The sequence below is a fragment of the Seriola dumerili genome, unplaced genomic scaffold, assembly GCF_002260705.1.
Source record: "Seriola dumerili isolate Sdu_G_001 unplaced genomic scaffold, Sdu_1.0 BDQW01000073.1, whole genome shotgun sequence".
In the NCBI taxonomy this organism is placed as follows: Eukaryota; Metazoa; Chordata; class Actinopteri; order Carangiformes; family Carangidae; genus Seriola; species Seriola dumerili.
The window spans coordinates 7,108,100-7,129,767 of NW_019174328.1; the positions used below are offsets into that span (position 1 = coordinate 7,108,100).

The 21,668-nt window shown below is 42.0% G+C and overlaps 1 protein-coding gene across 1 annotated transcript in view; it reads left to right on the forward strand.

Moving 5' to 3' along the window:
• The window catches only part of LOC111220587 (cadherin-23-like), a 163,985-nt gene that overhangs the window by 90,479 nt on the left and 51,838 nt on the right, over nucleotides 1-21,668 (forward strand). Inside the window, exons 10-15 of the mRNA XM_022743710.1 lie at nucleotides 1,400-1,512; nucleotides 3,447-3,635; nucleotides 8,095-8,244; nucleotides 9,075-9,233; nucleotides 20,418-20,482; nucleotides 21,105-21,342. Of these exons, the coding sequence (XP_022599431.1) occupies nucleotides 1,400-1,512; nucleotides 3,447-3,635; nucleotides 8,095-8,244; nucleotides 9,075-9,233; nucleotides 20,418-20,482; nucleotides 21,105-21,342 (914 nt within the window). The remainder of the gene's footprint in view (nucleotides 1-1,399; nucleotides 1,513-3,446; nucleotides 3,636-8,094; nucleotides 8,245-9,074; nucleotides 9,234-20,417; nucleotides 20,483-21,104; nucleotides 21,343-21,668) is intronic.

The window sequence follows — 21,668 nt, forward strand, 5'->3', positions numbered from 1 at the left end:
GGAATAAGAAAATATAAGGGGAGGACTCAAGTGGGTCTCAGTGTAATATTTTAACCTGTTTAATTGAAGTGAATAGCGAACACCAGGCACATCTGAACTTGTTAATGAGAACAGTGCAGCGTTCATAATTTGAAATGCTTGTCTTTGAAGGAGTGCATAGACTATAACAAAGTTAATGCAATTCATCAGCCCATGTGAAGAGATGTAGTTCAGTGAAAGTGTGTATGCAAACGTATTGTCTTGAATTTTAAAAAAGTGGCTGTAATTTCAGAATTTGGAAAAGACTTTTCTCAACATAATTTTAAAGAAATAAAATAAGCATACTGTATTCTCAATATTGAAAGTGAAATTAGATAGGAATCAAGTCATAACTGGCTTTTACTTGTGGACTTGAGTGAGTGAGTGAGTGCACAGATGTTGTGAAGGACTTGGATAGTTCAGCATTATGTTGTGAAAATATTTTGTGATGTGACTACAAATCAAATTAAATCAAACTTATTATGTTTCTATTGTATTTTACAATTAAAAGAAAATTCAGTCTTGAATTTGATACAGTTAAATATCCTGTTAAAAGTGCTCTGTGGATGTTTTCTTTCTCATAAAAACCTTTTCAAAGCCACATTTCTCACATCTATATTTGTGTGATAGTCATCTTGACTGCCTTTATTTGGCGAACCTCTTTCTACTGTTCTACCAAATAACTAGCTCAGCAGAATAATGCCAATCCTTTGGCAGGAATGTGTGTTTCACATTCACAATACAAAGAAGGCATTCATTCCATTCGTAAAACATTGCTCCTTGTCACTACTAGTAGTCAAAAACTCCACAGGGTACCTTTAAGTTAAGAACTGATGTGTATGTAGTTTATGGGATTTTTAGTTTTTTGATGTACTCATCATAATTACTGAGCATGTTATCATGACCTGATTTACAATTGAACTGTAATTAATACAGTATAGAATACAGCATGAATTCAGTGGATGTGAATACAGTCACCCTGGCATACACCCAGTAAAGAAGTAAAAGGGCGAGGGGATGCTGAAGAAGAAATAGAAGCAGTGGAAGGAGGGCAGACAGTGACAGATGAAACAAAAGGGATGCTGGAGAGGCAGCTTGTGGACAGGTTGGAGGTGGCCGGTCAGCCTAAGGCAGGTAGTGAGACAAAAGACAGCACAGCAAAAGCTGTATCCATATTGCATGAAATAGAGACATGCACATAGCTCTTCCACCCCCTGCCCTTCCAGAGGTTTCTTGCTGCATCCCAGGGGATATGTTGAGTTATCCACAATGCCAGTTTCGTTTCTGACTATCTAATCTCTGTCTTTCTCTCTCTCTCTCTCTCTCTCTCCCTCCCTCCCTCCCTCCCTCCCTCCCCCTCCCTCTCCATCTATCCATCCAGGCAACACCAACAGCGTTTTTGCCCTGGACTACATCAGTGGGTCTCTGACAGTGAGTGGCCAGCTGGACAGAGAAAACCCACTCTACTCAGCAGGATTCACTCTCACAGTCAAGGTGAGCTGCTGAATGGGAGGCGGGTGAAGGGACAGTTGCAGCCTATACAAGGGATCGAAAGTCTGTTTTGCCAGTGGATCAAGAGAGAGCTTTGATATGATAGTGTATTAAATCAATGCAGTGTCTGGGTTTTATTTAGCCTCAAAAGACCTGCTAAAAGCTGTACTTCACCTTCGCTCGCACTGTACATATTGTAGATACACACTGTTACAATTAGGAAAGATTTCAAGGTCAATACTACACTTAACGCTGACTAAAAACAAGATCTTGCCATACTATCTGTCTCTGTAGAAGCTGTGTCAATATGCCTCTGCACAAATGTGACCTGGAGAAATTCAAGTGCCTTTATTGGGCTTGTCAGTGAAGTCATTTTTGTGATTCTATGATAATGTCCCCTTCAGAGGCTTGTACTCAGTGAACAGCCAGCAGCCAGGGAGGACAGGAGGAGCGGAGGAGGACAAGAGAAAGGAATAGGATTTAGAGTCCTCCTCAATGCTTAGGGCTTCTTTGTTCTTCTGTTTCTTTTCTTCTTTTTTTTTCTTCCTTTTTTTTTTTTTTTTTTTTTTTTTTTTTTTTTTTTTTTCCTTTTTTTTTTTTTTTTTTTGTTTGAAGCGGGTACAGTCTCAAAATCCCTCTGTCCCTCCACTGGGCCAAACGTCTGTCTCACTTGGTGTTTAAGCATGACAGCCCTGCCCTCTCACCCTCGACCCCGCCCAACCCACGGCCTTCCCACCTTGTCCACTCTGCCACATTCTTTTTTGCCACCATTTCCTCTCCTCCAGTATTGTACGCCAAGTGGTTCCCACAGGGTGTGAGAGGGTGCGTGAAATGGCTTTCCAAGTGCTACTGAAAGTGGGAGGATTTGTGATCAAAGACCTAGTTTCTTTGCATGTAACTGCAATGTCACATTGTGAATTTTGATAGCTTGTCGTGTCAAATCGTTTGCAGCTTTGTTGGACAATAAATGGCATTCAAGAGCAGTTAATGGCCTCAATAGCACTTGTGTATTTACTAATTTAGCTGCAATTATTGTTAAAAAGAAAAAAAAAAAGAAAAGCAGTTTGTGTGACATTTTTATGAGAGACGGCTTAGATACAACAGACTGTAATGTTTAATACAAAAGAGATTCTGGCTAACATATCCCTGCCTCAGTCTATCTTCTTAATTGAAATCAATAATTACAAAGCAAAAAAGTAGAATAAGCGAAAGAGCTGAAAACGAAAAAATGTCGCCAAAAAATGTATTTATAAGATATGGATTTTTTCCCTCTACATTTTCTCTCCCTCTCTCTACTTGCGCTATCTTAGGTGGTGCTACTATTGATTGCGGTGTGCCATAGTAATACAACTAATTTCTCAACTTCAGGCAGCTTAGATAGTGCTGAGCGCGTGGAGGTCGCGGTCAAATGATTCAGTGGCGTTGGGACGAGGGAGGCTAAACTACCTTGATTACCTAGAGACCAGCATGTTGTACCTGCCTCTTCTCCTACTGCTTGTGACACCCCTCCATCAATAAAAGACACCACGGCTGCCCATTCCCATCTTTCGCTACCATTTTTTTCATTTCAGAGGCCTCACATCTTCGATAGTCAGGCAGCCAGAGACAGGGATAGTGTGTAATTGTGTCTTCTCAATGGGACTCCTTTCTCCTTAATCTCATTGTGTGTATGTGTGTATGTGTGTGCATGTGTGGATGCTCATGTGCTGGCCCTCTCTTGGCCTCACTTTGAGCCTATTTCTATGATTGCTTTGAGTTCGTCTGTCCACCTTTTGATCCAATAAATGAACAGCTGTAAATACCTGGTCGAGATTGCGTGCTGACTGCCTCCATCCAAAATGACATTTTCAGTGCAATCAAATACATCTCATGTCTCTCTCCCTTGATCTCTCTCGTTCTCTCTACGATTGCCACTTCCCTCTGTTGCTCTCTATAAGGCCACAGAGTTGAAAGATGATCGCAGTCCATCAGAGGCAACAGTGATGACCACCTTCACCATTCTGCTAATTGACAAGAACGACAATGCCCCGAAGTTCAACAGTTCTGAGTATCGAGTGCGCATCACCGAACTGGCCCAGGTGGGCTTTGCCCTGCCTCTGTTCATCCAGGCTGAAGACAAAGATGAGGTGAGTTGTTCATGTCCTGACGGCTGCCACAGTCATAACCACTCACAGCATTGTTGACATCGGGCTGATGCTCTTATCCAAAAAAAGGCTGCCTCGGTATCTTATGATTGAAAGTTAAGATGTCCTGAGCTCATCATAAAGATCGGTATCAAATGAAACAAAACTGACCCTTTCTTTACTGCACTTGACTGTGTTTTATCCACCTCAGCCTGCTAGTGTTGCATTGTTGCTCTCCCAACCTCTACAGTGTAGCATTTCACTGCATATGTGAGGGAAAATGAAGAGAGTGTGAATGTGAAAAAATGATTTTGGTGCACTGGTGTGACTAACTCAGAGGTTAGGAAAACACACATTCACTGAGCTCCGCTGGTAAAAAATCTGTCATCTCTCCTCTCTTATTAGGAAAGATCAGTGTACAAAACATTCAGCTGGCAGCTGAATACCAGCGGCAAGTCATATCAGCTGTCCCTAATTAACGTTGAATAACTTGTCATTAAGTAACTTGAAGTTAAACTCCTCTGTTGTCTGATTAAAGTGTTCTCTACCGTCTATGTTTCTATGTTTCTACTCTGACTAAGATCATTAGTGAGGGAGTCCCATACTCCAGTTAAACTTTCACTCATACAAATTATTTAAGATGATAAACTTAATAGTTTTGAGGCAGGATTTAGAGTCTGTATTTAGAACGTAGAAGAAGTGAAAAATAAGGTGTGCCAAATTTAGTAGTCTACAGCTGTCATTTCAGTGTAGTATTTCAGATACATATTTAATCAACATTTAACGAAGTATAATCGATCGGATTCGGTTCAAATTAAGTTATTATTACTGTTAATCAACAACCTGATGTTGGGACTAAGGAGGTACTTCAACTGGCTGCGACACAATAAAGCTCCATTAAAGGATGCATCATTGAAAGGAGTGCGATTTGATCTGATGAGATCTTGCAACAAAGACAAGCAGGGCAGCTACATGTGAGAGGTGTGTATTATGTCTTCTCCTTTGTAGGTTTAGATTTATCTTGTTTTTAAACGCAGCAGCTGAAAAGAACATCAGCCAATCTATGAAACTATGTGCACGGCAGCGTGTGTATGTGTGTGTGTGTGTGTGTGTGTGTGTTTGCGTGTGCGTGCACTGTCAGCAGCAGTGTACAACAGTATGCTTTAGTATGCTTTAGTGTGTCCGCCACTTTGCATTAGCTGGATCTATCAACCTAATGTGGTGACACACAGTCACACACATTCACCAGCACACACTCAGAACTCAAACACTTTTTCACTTTATGCTTGCTCTGCCATTCTGTGTCTCTCTCACTTTCTCTCTCCCTCTCTCATATGTGCACATGCCCGCTCACACCAGCGCATTGGACTCGACTACAATTTAATTTGCTCTGGAAGAGATGGGATAGAGCATCAAATTATACCTAACGAGGAAAATCAATCACCTAGGGTGCAGATAAGCCGAAAGCTAGTCAACTCTGATTGATTCAGGCACAGCAGCCGCCAGGGTGGAATTTGACAGATAACTGCAAGTCAAGTGGATAGAGAAAAAGGTGGAGAGTAAAGAGAGACAGGCACATGGGGAGGAAAGGAGAGGAGAACAGAGGAAAGGAGGAATACCAAGAAAAATTTGTGAACAGAAAGTAGCTTGCAATGAAGCAAAACGAGAAGTCTGAATAATTGGTGGAGCAGGATGAAGCAGAGAGAAGAGCAGACAGCAGAGAAATAAAGTACTTGAAGGAGGAATATTCAGGAGTATTTAGCAGAAAGTCTTTTTTCTTCATTCAAAGGATGGTGTGTTGCAATGGCGAGGCAGAGAAGGAGAAGGAGGTAACTGCGATTGCACTGCTGACGACCGTCCCAGACACCTGGCGTGTGATAAGAGGTCTCTCTGTAGGTTAGCACCCAGCATTTTACCAGGACCAGCACTCAGTCTGGAAAGGTACCCAGTCGCTTAACATTCCAGCATCTCCAGCTAAGACTGCGCACCACCACAGATGGGGGAATAGCTCTGGTATTTCTAGAGATTGTTTTAACCAGATTCACCAATGCTGCATTAGAAAACGCTCCTTCTGAACCAGTCCATTAGTAACAGCTCACTTCTCATTCATCTTCAAATCACAAAACAAAATGCACCAGAAAGAAGCAGAATTTCACAGGAAAATGTAAAATAAAGCTGTCTCCTCAAGTTGTGCGCGAGAGGAATAGAAATTGCATGCACTCTCCCGTTTTAACATGATGTTTTTTTGTCTTGCAGTTTTGTATTGCTGTTTTGATCCTCTAAACCTGCATGTCAGTGCCGATACACACACTCATTCACACTCTGCTACACCTGTGCTGTAATCTCACTTTTTCCAAGTGTGAAGGATTATAGGCAGACATTTCATTTCTTAGACTATGACACAAGTGGTAGTTACCTCTCTCTCTGTCTGTTGCTGCCTTCACATCCTCTTCTGCTCGGCTAGCATCTTTAAAACTTTTGCTGCTGGAACTTGTCACTAAACTTTGTGTCAGTCGCATCTGACAGGGTGCTTTTATTGGGGGCTTCTAAAGGCAGAAGCAAATGGACGGGCAATTACGTTTATGGGCAGTTTGAGGTGACATCCCTGCATATTGGATGGTCTTTTAAATAGGAGTCATCAGCCACAATGGTTCTCCCAGAGATGAAAACAAAAACAAGGGGGCTATTTCAACCGCCAACATAATGCCAATCCGCAACCCCACCCGTCTTCCTCTGTCTGCCAGAATGACTACGTGATTGGCCGCCCTACAACTCTATATATGAAGACAGGATGGATCTAGAACTGTTTTCTCAGCTCAAGACAGCCACAGGCATTTCAGAGCTGTGATGTCATTTTGACCCTGACTAGGTTTATATTTACCCATCATGCCTTTGCACTTGGGGATTTATCTGAAAAAAGAAAGATGAGGTTTGTAGGTGCTCTCTTTGTTCAGAATTTTATATAACCACTAATCAAACAATACTACCCTCGTCATACAGACCCACCCAGTAATACAGCACATAGTATTTCTAAATCAGACTCCCAAGCTCACATAATCTAACATTCTCTTGGCAACATACACTGTAGTAAGCTAGAGACCAAACCCAGATGTGTGTCTCTGTATTGAGAAAGATAGTCATGGTTGTCATCAGGGATCACATCAGCTCCTCCTTTCCTCCCATAAAACACACACTATGATGATTAAAGCACACGGTTTCAACCTTCTTCTATAGCAGGGTAATCGTCCCAGTCGGACACACTGTATTCTGCTCTGTGGGCAGTGTATGGGGATTTACTCCACATTGCACTCAAATGGCAATTTACATGATGTGAAAGTGCAGTATAGGGTTTATACGGTGAAGATAAAGAAGAATTCAGATGAGGAGAGGCGATGAATATGTGGCTACAATTTGATTCTTATATCTGTTTTGCGGTCTAAACTTGTCACGTCCATTTCACTTTCATTTTGATGGTTTTTCCTACTGTCATGTTTTTTGTCCTTTTCCTGCACTGCGCAGCTCTACAGGTCAAACGTGTAGCAGGGGCCTGAAACAAATTTCTCTCCATGGTTTAGCGTCCCCACTATCATGACGAGGCTTTCAACAGCAAATTATTACACAGCAGCAAGAACGTGGGCTTTATGATTGTCTTTGTGCACCAAGGCAACATTGATAATGTAACTTTTGATCATCTGATCTTATTATATGCATGTGTGACACTTCATAATAAGCTCTGACCTCTGACACAAAGATCTGAATGAGAGACAGACAGCTGTATAAAGAGAACTGATGGAGTGTGAGGTGATTGTACAGAAAGATATTGAAGGATGAGAGAAGTCTTGCGAAAAGATGCAGAGATAGAAATGAAACATCTTGCTCACAACTGATAAGAGTGAATAGAGTTGGCTTCCCAGCTGATGCTGTTCATGACAAATCAGGATGGAGGACATTTACCAAATACATTTTGTTAAGAAAAAAAGAATAGACACAAGCAGATACTAATGAATACAGTAAATAACTACGTCTCACTCTAAAACATCTCTGAAGCTCTTCTCAGTCATATGATCAGTGGGACACAAAAGCCCGACCTTTGATCTCATTACTGTAGGTTGCATGTGAAATTTGTGGTTATTATTCTACTGTTGCAGTCAATGTAAATAATTTTGGATATGATAATCATCTAAATGCTTAAAATCTAAAAATGTGCAAATTGGGGCTTTGGTGAGGTGTCGGCTTTGCCTTTCTGTGTGTCTTAACAGTCTGCGTACCTCTGTTGATGAATTGTGATTTTTGTCTAATAATTAATGATAAAAATTCAAGGGATATATTATAGCGTGGGTGTTATTGTCAAGATTGGTCACCAGTAGTTTAGTATATATAACTGCCTGCAATTGCTCTCTCTCAACAACTCTTTTCTCTCTGTTTTTCTATATTTGCCTCTCTCTTATCCTTCCTGCGGCAGGGGGTGAACAGCATGTTCCAGGTGTTTCTGACGGGAAACAATTCAGAGTACTTCACCATCTCCCCCACAGCAGTACAGGGGCGTGCTGACATCAGGATGAGGGTGGCCATGCCACTGGACTATGAACAGATTCGCAGCTACAGCTTCTCTGTGAGTTTTAAACTTATTATCAGCGTTCTTACAGTGTGCATCTGAACAGTAACATGAGAGTGAATGCCGGGATGGACTCCAGTCCCTGTGACTCTGATAAGAATTATACGGTATGAAAGAATAACTGCATGAATGAACAAGTAATCAAATAATATACAGGGATCAGGAGAAGGGACACAATAGCCAGCATCCTTCCCACAACCCACAGCTTTCTAGCTATTACTTAAAAAGAAGTAGGATTCTTGCGGAGGAGCTCCACTGGCTGAACATGTTTTCCGTCACTGTTAATGTCCAACAGATCCGTTTTGTAAAGAGCTACATAGTAGAATAAGAGAAGGCAATCTTCTTTTGATGACCAAACATTCAGTTGTTGGAGACAGAGCAGCTACATTGTCCTTCTGTGAGACTGACCTTGAATGAGCTGTGGATCTCGCCTGATTTCTAAGCTACAAGACTGAATGTAGCTTCATTATGTTTCCTGCAACTTGTTTTTATTTGTTTGGACAAAAGGCTCAGTCAGATTGGGGCTATATCACTTTCTCAACACTGCAGAATTGTTTGAACAGTGAAATTGGTATTTTGTCACCCCAATTTACCCCTGAGCCGTTTACAGAACCAGAACCCTGGTTAGTGTATAATACTCGATCTTAAACAAGCCAGGTCTTTATGACAGAAACTCCTTTGACACAATAGCAAATTAAAAATGTGAAATATTCAGTGTAAATGAACCAATGTTAAACATGTGCTGTTTCTTCATTAACTGAACTGTGATGTCTGAGGCTACAATTAAATCTTTAGTGTATAACGTACCACCTGTTGTTTCTCCTCAGCTCTATGCCAATGAGTCCATGTCTGACCATGTGGGATTTGCCCGTGTCTTTATTGAGCTAATCAATGAGAATGATAACCGGCCCATCTTCAGCAGACCTCTGTACAACATCAGCCTCCCTGAAAACACACCCCCTGGTACCTCACTGTTGCGTATCTTGGTGAGTGTCTTAGAAAACCACTGTGAAGTGTTCATATAGCAGAGAATGTGATAGATTACTCACAGAGCGGCTTCTTGTGATTTATTCCTGAAGATAAATTTCACTGGAATACAAAGAGATTACAATAAAAACCTGGCTTGCACTAGCAACTTTATGGGGCTTGTTTTATTGGGAATGAATCTTGGTGTGTTTGCCCCATGTGACCCAGTACTCTCTTGAGACTTTACCATATGAGTCGTGATTTATGGTGATTCAAGCTAGACTGCCTCAGACAAAAGCACAAATAAACACAAAAGAAAAACCAACTTACTTACAGTACTGGGTCACTGTTAGCCAACACTGAGATCTGGAGTATTTATGGTGCTGAATGACCATGTTGGCAACTAATGCATGTCCTTAAAAACAGTCTCGGCTTTATCTTAAAAGCTGTTTCATACATAGCATAATTATAATTTCAACATAATTATGCAAATTTCCTTAACAGCAGAATTACATATTTACTGCCGATATAATAGTGAATTCCACTGAGGTAATGAAGGTTGAACTAACCACAACATGGTCAGAAGCTCAACCTGAACTACGTGTACAATCATTTTAGGAGTCCAGCAGTGTAATTGCTTACTGTGTATTTCAGTGTAGAGAATCATTTTGGCAGAATAAAGGATTCAAGTGATTACCCTCAAGCTGCAGCTCATAGCTCATACATGAAGTTTCATACACTTAGACTTATTTGCTAGTTGCAAAAAATGAAAGCCATTACAGCATTACAGAAATATTAGTTTAAACTGGATTACTATTATTAGATGATCTTAACATTTCTTACTTTTGATATTGGATTAATATTACAGATGTTGATAATAACGACAGGATTCCTCTCGTTAAAACTAATCCAATTAAGGTTCAAGAATTATTTCCAAAAAATATATAATATGAATCATTCCCTCCAGCTCTGTTAGCCGTTGTTTAGATTCTCACGGTTGAAGTGTCCTTGAGGTCACTCCACCTCATCATCTCAGAGTCCCACCATTCAGCAGCGCTCACCCTCAGTCACTGTCCTGACCAGCAGTCACTGCTTTGACCAGATCAGAAAAAATCTCCGACCATCTCCCTGTAACTCTGAATCATTATTCATTACCAGTCATTCCTGTGACAGAATGCCCACAACCCACTAGATACAAGTGCAACAAGCACAGTGTGAAAATCAATAGTGTTTATAGACAGGGTGCTCATGAAATGGAGATTTCAGGGCAGTCTAATACCCGATAACTTTGGCCTCGTGCTGGAGCGCGCGGCCCACCGTGGAATCCTGATGCCGGCCGTGGAGAGTGAACTGGCTGTAAATAGGAGATGTGACGGCTCTCACTGAGGACCGCACTGGCATGGATGGCAGCACTCGTATATTATACAATGTTAGATGAGGGTTTCGATATTCTGACCTACACACACACACACACACACATACATACACACACATACATACATACATACATACATATATATATATACAAAAACCCTCTGAGATGCCACTGGAGACAAAATACACATACAGATTTAACAGATGTTTCCCATACTCAGCTTGTTTGGCTCTGAGGCCAAGAAACACACACACACGCACACGCACACGCACACACACACACACACAGTAGTAGACAACAATGTCCCTGAACACCCGCAAGGTCAACACATGGCTAAAACCCGACAAAGTCACTGGTAATTGTGGGCTTTTCTCCAAATGTTATCCCATAAGATAACCATTTACTATGTACGTGTAGCTGATGTGTATGTTCACTAATGTGTTTGCATGGACTTGTTTACCTATGTGGGTCTGTCGTAATTTGGTTCATTAGTAATTCAGACAGTAAGTTACAACGTTTGTAATCCAATGACAATAGCTGAGACTGTTTATTTATATGCTGCAGTCTGATCAAACAAGCCACGGCCGCTTCACTCATGGTTGTGTGAATAATGAGCGTTTTATTTTGGAATGGGCATTGCATCCGTGTGGTGTTTAAAACAACTTAGAAATTCTGTATTGAAACACAGAAAGAGGTTAAATCCACCAGACTGTTGGTGTTCTGCTTCAAATTGTTCAGGCAGAAGTGGGGGTGGAAGTGGAGACATTATAAAGAGAATGACGTCTGTCTTGTAAATCTACAGTAAAAATTATTGTGTATGCAATAAATGTATAAATGTAAAACCAGCCTTAATAACATTCAGTGAGCTAGAACACTTTTCAACTTAACCTGTCCATCACCTCACTGTTAAGGACAAATGTTGGCAAAGTGTGACAAAATGAAGGTGTAAGGCCCCTAACAACTTATTCTGTTATTGCAGGACTATTATTACATTTCTACTGAACTCAAGCTCATTTTATTCTGTACTTTATTTTAAAGCTCTCTGTACTTGTGCTTTTAAGAGTCATTTGATTTGCTCAAATGCCGGGCACCTTTTCATTTTCCTAATACTCTGTGTACCTGTCTCACTCAGTCTTTTCCAGCAGCTCAAACTGTCTGCTTGTCTAAGTGCAGAGAACAACTCAAGGCAGTACAATATAACCAGATTGTTAGGCTGAGACTAGCCTCTCGGTGCTCTCTGTCAGATGGCTGTGAGGTGCAACAGATGGTGGCCAAATTATGTTTTAGTACCAAAAGGGAGGACAACTCTCTCATTCTTAGTCTCTCAAGGTGCTCTGGCCGGCCCTCCTCAATGTACAATAACACACACACACACACACACACACACACACACACACACACACACACACACACACACACACACACAAGTGAATTCATTAACGGAATAGTTAAACTGTTGGAAAATACACTTCTTTACATTCTTTGCTAAGAGCTGATTTCTGCCACTGTCATCACTCTCGTGTCTGTGCATTAACTATTTAACTAGAGGTGAGCAGCTCAAAAATACACCTACCGGCACCTCTGAAGCTCACGGTTATGACAATAGTCCAGGAAGACACTGCGCCCAGACAAGAAAAAGCTAAAGCACCAAAACACAACTGTTTTTTGAGAGAGCTTTAAAGGTGCTGGTACTGAAGGAGGATTTATTTTCACCTCTGAACACAGAGCCAAGCTAGCCGTTTCCCCCTGCTTCCAGTCTTTATGCCAAGCTAAGCTAATCAGCTACTGGCTCTGGCTTCATATTGAGCGTGTAGAGTGATATCAATCTTCTCCTTTAGCTCTCAGAAGGAAAGTAATTAAACGTCTGTCCCAAAATGCCAAACTGTTCCTTTGAATAGTGTTGAAGGTCACCTTTGTAACTGTTGCCAATGTGTGTATTTTTGTGATTTTTAAGCCAAGTGTTTGGTCATTGAGATCAACTCTTGTCATAAGACATTAGTGAGTAAGTCAGCCATACTGAAGACAGAGTTTTGCATACAGTCTTAGAAAATGGTCATTTCTGGGCACAGTGACATCAGTTTAAATGAGTAAATTATCCTTGTAAGGCAATGTGGTGGACCTCATTGTATATCATACCAACAGCAGCAGAGAGGATCATCAAATTAAGTTTATGAGACTGATAATTGTTTCCCTCACAATAAAGCAGTTACTTTCTAAAGATTAGTACATTGCTGTTTCTCAAGCATTTAAGTATTTCTGCAGTTGTGCTCTCTATCAGTAATGTGGTGGAGGTGGTTTGCACGTAAAGAGGGTGGAGTCTGGATGATGTTTATATAATACTTTATACCTATGCTAATTGAAATTATGCATGTTGGTTCCCAGTTGTTTTTAAAAAAAGTGCCAAACAAGCAATCTGATAATGCAATTGAAAAGCTTTGTTTAGGTTAATATTCATAGCTCATCTGATCAGAGCTTATGTACAATGTTAGTCAATGTATTACTCAGTGCCCTCTCCTGCATCCCTGTGGATACTTACGCTTAACATACGAGTACACACACATACACGCACACAGAGGCAGTGGCTGTTTAATATTTATGGTCTGCAGCATTACTTATCATTATAAATATTTATTGTGATTTACTCTTTTGTCTGGGCCCTTTTCTCCCTTCTCTCCCTTTCTGTCTCTTCCTTACCCTGGAGACTTTAGACACCAGCAGCTGCTCGTATCAGTGGAATCACTCTGATCTCCTCTCTTTGGGTTTCAGAAAATTTGCCTTCTTTCATTTCTTATTTATTGTATGCCCTCGGTTATTGTTGTTTTTCCCCTTTCTCCGTTTTACCATTAGATTGCTAATGGTTTTCAGGTGTTGCATTGATTCACTCTGCGGTTCCCTGTCTGTTTCTGCTTGGATTACACTCTATCTAGCTCTGTCTACCCATCAATCTCTGCCTCAGAGGATATGTATGTTGAGGATGCGTGCAGGTCTAATATGCATATAGAAGTACAGTTTATCGTCACCTTATTTTCTTCTTATAGTTGGTCTTACCGCTATAAAATATATCAGATTCAGCATTGTTCTCGGGTTAGGGTCTACGTCTTCTGCCAGTGCCGTGCTGTGTGTTTTATGGTCTCTGTGCAGATGCTGTACGTTTGAGGACTAAGGCACAATGATGAATGCTTCTCGCAGGAGGTTATAAATTACAGAGTGGAGGATGTTTTTGCTACCACCAATGTTTGGACAGGCCTTTATGGGGTAATAGTCACAACACTAATTATAATTCATTATTCTAATAAAAGGGGTGAGACCCGGCTCTCTCCTGCTAGTGGTAGCTGACACAGAATCACTGTTAATAACGGGGCGTTTATCATGGGTGTCGTGACATTGTGAGACGGGGATGTGAAAGGTTGTGCAGGGCAGAGGACGAACAGGCGGGACTTGAAACTAAAGTCCGAACTTTCCCAAGGTTTGTTCACTGTCAGCTCTTGGTCATCTGTTAATCTATTTGTCCCTTTCATTCGGACGATACTGATGAAAAAAAAAAGAAAAAATGCTCTTTACCACTGCAGCACTGAATGGTCAAAAGATGAGTTACAAGTCCAGATAAAACGACAACGGCTGCAACTACTGATTATTTCCCCTAATGCTCAATCTGACGGTTACTGTCTCAGCTACTTGATGACTCTTTAGTCTATGAAATGTCACAGTTTCCTAAGGCCCGAGAGGAGGCTTTCAAATTGTTTTTTCAAAACCCAAAATGTTCAGTTTACATCGATATAACACAGAAAATCGTAACATAATTGAGAAGCTGGAACCAAAAAACTGCTTACTAGTGTTCACTGTATGTGACTGTGTCATCTCTTTACGTCAGCCCTGCTCCCTTAACACGTAACCAGAGAATGGATGCCATAAACATCCACACATGCTTGCTTTGTCCTCTCCCTTGTATTCAGTGTCTCGCTGTATTGCGCTCTTTACTCTTTATCATTTTCTCCATCCTCCCTGTGCTTCTGCTAATCTCATTTCTTCATCACTGAGCACAGAGGCAGAGAGAGAGAGAGAGAGAGGGGGAGGACCAAGGTCTGTTGGCAAAGTGAAGCTGCCAGCCAGAGAGCTCTGCATTAAGTCTTTTCACTGGCAGCTGAAACTATCTCCAGATTATGCCCACAATACGGTCCTCTCTCCTTCTCTCTCTCTCTCTCTCTCTCCATCTCTCTCCGCCTCTTTTCTTCGTATTCCAGAGGTAACAGCTGTTTTTTCTCAAGTGTTTCACATGTGGTTGGAATAATTATAAAGTGGCTGTGCGTGCAAGCAAACGGTAGAATTTATCTTGCAAGCTGTCACAGTGTGCTGTAAAGACATCCACTCCACTTTATTGAACTCTTCTTGTACAAAGGTATACATTGTTAAAAAAGTGTTTTTTTTTCTCTCTCTCTCCCCTGCTCTCCCTCTGTCTTGCTGTTATCTGGGTGGTCAGGAGATAATCGAAACAGGCTGTTCAATCCTGTCGGCGGGCAGCAGTCGCTGTGAGCACCCCCACCTGCTTGTTAATGGTTTAGAGATATAAAGTAGTCGTAAACGTACATTCACCATCGCCATTACGCTAAAGTGTCCGCAGTAAAATCACACACAGCTCCCATCAACCCCCGCAGGTGCTCTAGGTCACAGCTGGGGGACTGGCGAGAGATGCGAGTAGGTCCTTGTTTGATCCAAGTAGGTGAGGGATTTTTTAAATCCCAGATAAAGAGGTTTGAGTTTTTCCGTCATTTCATACGGCTTTAGCTGAACATGCATGAGAACATATAAATTCACTCACATTTAGTTTAGTCACAGGAGTGTCGCGTGTCATCATCAACTGGACACATCTCGGGAAAGCCCCGGTGTGGTGTCAGAGTTCCTGTGCATTTTCCAGGCTGCTGCTCCGCTCGGAGTCTTGCTCTGTCGTATTGATCAGAAGTACAAACAGGCTCGGCGCAGTCCCGTGGCAATTTGTGTACATAGAAACAGAGACTGAGACGGTCACTGAGAGGAGAGGGAAGACAAACACCATAAAAAATTTTTTTTTTTAAAAACTACTTGAGGTCATGCTCTCAGTTACCTCTTCCTTTCAGTCATAGCTTTTGTTGTATTGTGACTCTTGTCCTCCCAAAAACATTTTGATGCTATTTTTTAAAACCAAGTGCTTGATCAGTTAAATCCACTTGCTTTATGGAAGCTGCAATGGAAGAGGCAAAATCCACAGTTCAGTGTTAATATGTATTCTGAAGCTCGGCTATGAGGCTTCAGCAGTCTTTAGCAGACTGACCGAGGACTGTGGATTGTCATAAGATGAAATAGTGTTGGGAAGGGATCTCTTTGTGGCTAGACAACAGGGACAATCACAGCCATCAATAACTGTATAAATGTATATACAAACATGTCAGTATAGCTTTAAAGACGGACTTGAGAATAATTGAACCTTTACTTAAATCTACAAGAAAACTCTTTTCATTTCATTTTTTTTTTTTTGACTGATGATTATTGAACAGACGTGATTTGAAGAAAATCATTTACTCTAGTGCTGTAAACTGTGATACGCAGCCTGTTCAGACTGGTGTGTCTCACCCTGAATTTCCATTTGATTCCCGCGGTGCCTGTGAGTTCAGCAGCAGCAGCGAACTTCCACACTGCTGATCCAGAGGCACTTCGCTTTGCTGAGATGACGTACTGCTCAAATATGTAAATGCATCCAGCATGTATGACCGATGTTCTACTTTGTGCTTCTCAAACACATATACAGTACAGTATGCAGAGTGTTAACACGGAGGGGTGCTTACATGTAACTGCTCTCTGTATCCTTGCATGGCATTGGCAAGGACTGATCTATGATCTTGTCGTGGAAACAGAAAATGTGAGAAAGTGAGGCACAGAGCCTTTAAAAGAGCCCGCATGAGTGGAGCTAACCAGAGCTGAGGAACCAAAGCTGATGAAGATAACCTGACAACCGTCTCTTCATCATTCTCTCCCCTACAATGATTGTCAGAAACTGGACATCTTCACTCTGGTGGTGTGTTTGTGTGTGTTTGTGTGTGTGTGTGTGTGGGTGTATGTTTGTTATCTATTCTTTGTGGTTGTGTTTAGGTGTGAAACACTAAGACACAGGAGGTTGTCTGTGTTTGGACTGGGGGTCATCTCTATTTTGACAGCAGGCTTTGACAGCCAGTAATTGGTTTCCTTTTTCTGTGCCTCTCAAAGCTCCTGCAGAAAAAGCAATTTTAGGAGCCAATCAATTCAAATTCCAGCTCACTCAAGATAGAAAAGCCTGTGCAGCTTTAACCTCCCTCGCTGTCCACGAGATAGCTGGGCTGATAATCTGCTCCTGTACCCCCTCAACCCAACCCTAGCCTACACACATACACACACACTACCCCTGTCTTTCTGTCACCGATGAGGGGAAGCTCTCATTTCTGCTTTCTCTTGAAAGCAATTGAGTGTGATAATAGGAGTTTATACTGTAAGTGGATGGGGTGCATATTTACCTCAAGAATGAACCTGGAAACAACGTGCATCTCTGTCCATGTGTATCCTTTCCACATGCACACAAACATATGCACCCACATGCACACTATACTTTGCATACAAAAACACTCGGTACATGCATCCAATCACCACACACATTCGGTCACACTTGCATTAACAGGCATGCAGACACACAAATGAGTGCACCGGTACGCAGGTACACCCACATCAATACCACACACACAGCTGTGTTTGCCTGCCGGCTTCTCCTCTCTGATGGGAAGAAACACATCATTTAACCAAACTGGTCAACTGAGAACTAATTTCTCTTTTGTAGTTACTGCCTGAGGTCCCTAGGGTTTGCAGAGTTTATATTGGCAATCAGCAGTGCACTGACTCTTTGTGCAGAAACTCCTTAACAACTTAGTTTGGATTTTGATCAGAACACTAACTCTGATACCTCAGTGCTCTGCTGAGGGGAGATTTTCACCGCTTCAGTCTGGGCCCAGTATTTATCTACAACACATAGTGCCATTATCTCATCTCTGGGTGTCCTGACAGTAAGAGAACAGGTAATCAACCAAAATGGTTTCATACGATCTTGGTCAATGGCAAGCGCTCACAGCAAAGTGCAACCTCCATACTTCTTTTGATTCCCGTAACTCGTCTCTTCTCAGGTATTTTTTTGGAGAGTCCCTTGAAAGTGATGTTTTATGAATCCATTAGCTTTGCTTATTTGGCATGAAAAGTATTTATTGCTGTGAATCATTTCTGTACTTTAAATACTTGTTGTAATTGTAAGTGAGGTTGTTAGGCACATTAGTTAGGCACACTGCCCAGCTTTATTTCCATGTCATTTCTCTCCTCATTAAATCGCATACACATTCTCTCTCTGTGCAACCTACCTCACCAACTTTTACATCACCTCCAACTCCCCAACCAAAAAGAAGTTTAAGCCTCCATGGCGACAGGGGCAAATGTACAATACCCTGGCGTCAAGGATCCGGCCCCATGGTGTTAAATTACAGCAAATCCCTGACCAATCTCGTCCGTCCATCTGCTGCGAGCCTTCTGTGTCTAAAGTTGAAAGTCTTTGGCAAGCAGTTGGCAAAGTGACTGGGCTGATGTACTGTCATGGTGATCGTTTGGTGGGAGAAAGGAGCGAGTCGGTGAATGATTTTGGGGGGGGGGGCAGAAAAGATGGCTATCGTCTTTCTGCCTTTATTCCTCTCTCTCTCTCTGTCTGTCTGTCTCTCTCTCTCCTCGTCTGTCTGCCGTCGTGGCGAGAGGGGCTTGGCCATAGAAGCAGAGGCAGTATTAGCTCCCAGGCTGAGCCTGGCTCCTGTCACTGCCTCGATAGCTGTCACGCTAACACCCCCACCACTATCATTGGAGCACTTATGGGCCTGTCAGTCACCTGGGAGAGAGGGAGCAAAGGAGGGAGAGAGGCGTCAAGGGAGAAGAGTGTGCCGAGGGAGATATGTAGAGGAGAGTGGAGACAGTGGAGACGGAGGCGGAGCTCAGGTTGCAGAGGAAACCGGGGTAAAGACAGAAGGAAAAAGGGAAAGATAAAGGAGGAGGAAGAGGAGGAGGAGGAGGAGGGAGGGATGGGTTAGAATGCAAAAGAGTGAGGGGGGTGAGAGTTGAGTGGCATTAAATGATGAGGTCATCGAGACACGATAGATGAAAAAGGTTAATATACGAACCTGACTGGAGTCACAAGTATTTAGTGTCCTACTCTCTGCCCATTGAGCAGGACGTGCCTCAGTGCACTTGATAACAAAGCGAGGGCCATTTGGACATTAAAAAGAAACATTGATTCACCATCCAGGACGGTGTGGTGGAGGCTCTCTGTGAAATTACGGGCTTGAGCTTAACAGCATGGTGTAATTTTTAGAAGGGGGGGAAAAAAACACATTGATAGCTGCAGCCGTTGTTCCATCTGTGAGCAGAGCATCAACACACACAGTCACACAAACACGTATCCATCAATGCATCCGATTTAGAAGGCATAGATATTCCCCAACACACTCAAATGTGCACACAGATATCCACATCACAGCCAAAAAAGGAGCAGTTGAGTATTAATTAACATATATTCTGACCATGGCCTTTTGTATGTAGCCTCACACATATACACTTTTACATATACAAATGCAAAACTGCATATTTTTCAACACGTATTAGCCACATGCAAATAAAGCATGGGCCCTACACACACGAGCACAGGCCGACATAACAAGGTTGGTATCAGGGCATCACTGAATCACATTGACCGGCATTGTGGTTGACAGAGCAGGCTGCAGACACGTTTGGCCCTTAAACTGACTGCAGAGCCACTGAAGTGAAACTCTATTACAACAGCCTCTCCAGCCGCGATCCATCAGCGCCAACACAACACCCCGTGTGTACGCGCCAGTACATGTGTGCACATGCGCACGCATATGTTTACAAAGACGGATTGCGGTAAAGTGGCATTTCATAAAGTACAAGATTCCTGAAAGTGTTGTTCTTTATGTGGCATTTGTTTGACACCCCTTTTTATCTGCAAAACATATGACAGCAGTTGTTGCTGCTTTTAAGGCAGTGGCGGGTCATGCGGGTGAGGAAAATGTATCAGTTCTCCCATCAGATTGAATCCAGTCAACACCTCAGGAGAGCGAAGCGTGGCTTGCATGTTTTATCATAAAGTCATACCGTCATAGGCAGCTGTTGGAGTGAGAAATTTAGGAGAATGAGCAAAACTCAGTCATGACAGATTATTTCATGCAGCTATTCGGATTCATCTTGTCAGTAAATACAGTGTTGTTAACCTCACACAAGCACACGTACAAAAGCACAAATGTATGCAGAGGAATAATATAATAACAGTTACATTTAACATGAAATGGGAAGAAACGTCTGTTACTCTGCTGTACTGAACTTCTGGTTGTCACAAAATCACAATTTCATCTCACTCGTTACAAACCAAGTCACAGCACTTTGTCGCTGGCACATTGTGCCTGCATGTGGTAACTATCAGGACAGCATGAACTCTTCTCACTTCAGTTTTCACAATAGCATTTGAAAAAGGCAACAACACTTGATCACACACTTAACAAGACAACATCTTGATTGAAGTGCTCAGCACATTTTTACCCCCCCTCATGAAACACATTTGTATATTAATCCTGAAAGGGATGAAATTTAACAGGTGAAGCAAAAATAAACATAGATGAGAAAAAAAAAAAAAATCAGGATGAAAAGCAAAACTAAAGCTGAATGTGCTATAAAACTTTATAAGGAAGTTAACATGACTTTAAAAATTAAATTTTTTGTCTCTACTGTACAGGCTACAGACGGAGACGCAGGCACCTTTGGGATTGTGCGTTACTACTTCAGTGACGAGCCGGACCAGTAAGATACAGTTACACAGACATACTCGAACAGTCCACACAAACATACAGCCACATCAATTTTTCATGTATCTGGCCACTGGTGAACGACTGTACTGCACTGTTAGTGCCGCACGGCCCTGCCAGAGACAGCTGAGCTACAACGATATCTGGCACTTTCCTTTACGTCTGCTCCCTTCAGGCCACAAACCAACAGAATCACAGACAAAGTAAAACACACACTCACATTAACCATGTGTTCTTGTTTGGTTTATTTTGTCATTTGTTGCATTTAACTAGAATGACAAGATTCTGAACAGTCATCGTTTGATGCATTGTAATGGGCCTTTTATTAAGCCTCTATGAGAAAGCATTAACTCTTCAGTACATCTCACTAGCAGATAAAAGAAGTACAATAAAACTCAACAGTGGAACAAATACAGATCAGTGAGCCCCTCCCAACCACATCCACACTTTTTTTATCTGACATCTGATGTAGAATGTCAATGTTTTCTTCTTATAACAATAAACTTTAACAAGTTAATAAGTAATAAGTTAAACGATAATAATCCTCCTCATGTTTGTTGAGGTTACCTGCCTCCAATTTCTCTTGTTTTTTTTTTGTTTTCTTTCTTTTCGTCCAGGTTTTCATTGGACGATGAGACAGGCTGGGTCATTCTGCGGGCCAGACTCGACTATGAGTTGATGCGGCGTTTCACACTGACCGTGCTGGCGAGGGACGGCGGCGGAGAGGAGACCACGGGGAGGATCCGTGTGAATGTGTTGGATGTCAATGACAATGCACCACTCTTCCAGAAGGAGGCGTACGTGGGCTCTCTGAGAGAGAACGAACAGGCCGTCCAGCCGGTGGCTCGAGTCAGGGTGAGACGTGACTAAAAAAAAAACACGCACTTACTTATAGTTATTGTAAATTATTGATTTAAGATTAAAATATTCCTGTAGTACTTTTGTACATAGCAGTATGTACACATGTACAGTTTTACTAACATCTGCCACAGAGGATCTCATCCTGACTCTAACGCCGCCAGTCATCAGACTCACAACCCTTTGGTTTGCTGCCCTTCTCCTCTTCCTTCCTTTTTTTCCTCTGTTTTACTATAATCATGGAGTCATGTGTTTGTGTGAAGAACAGGTTGCCCCGCTGTGTTGGTCATCAGTCACTGCCACACGAAAAGGCAGAGGTACAC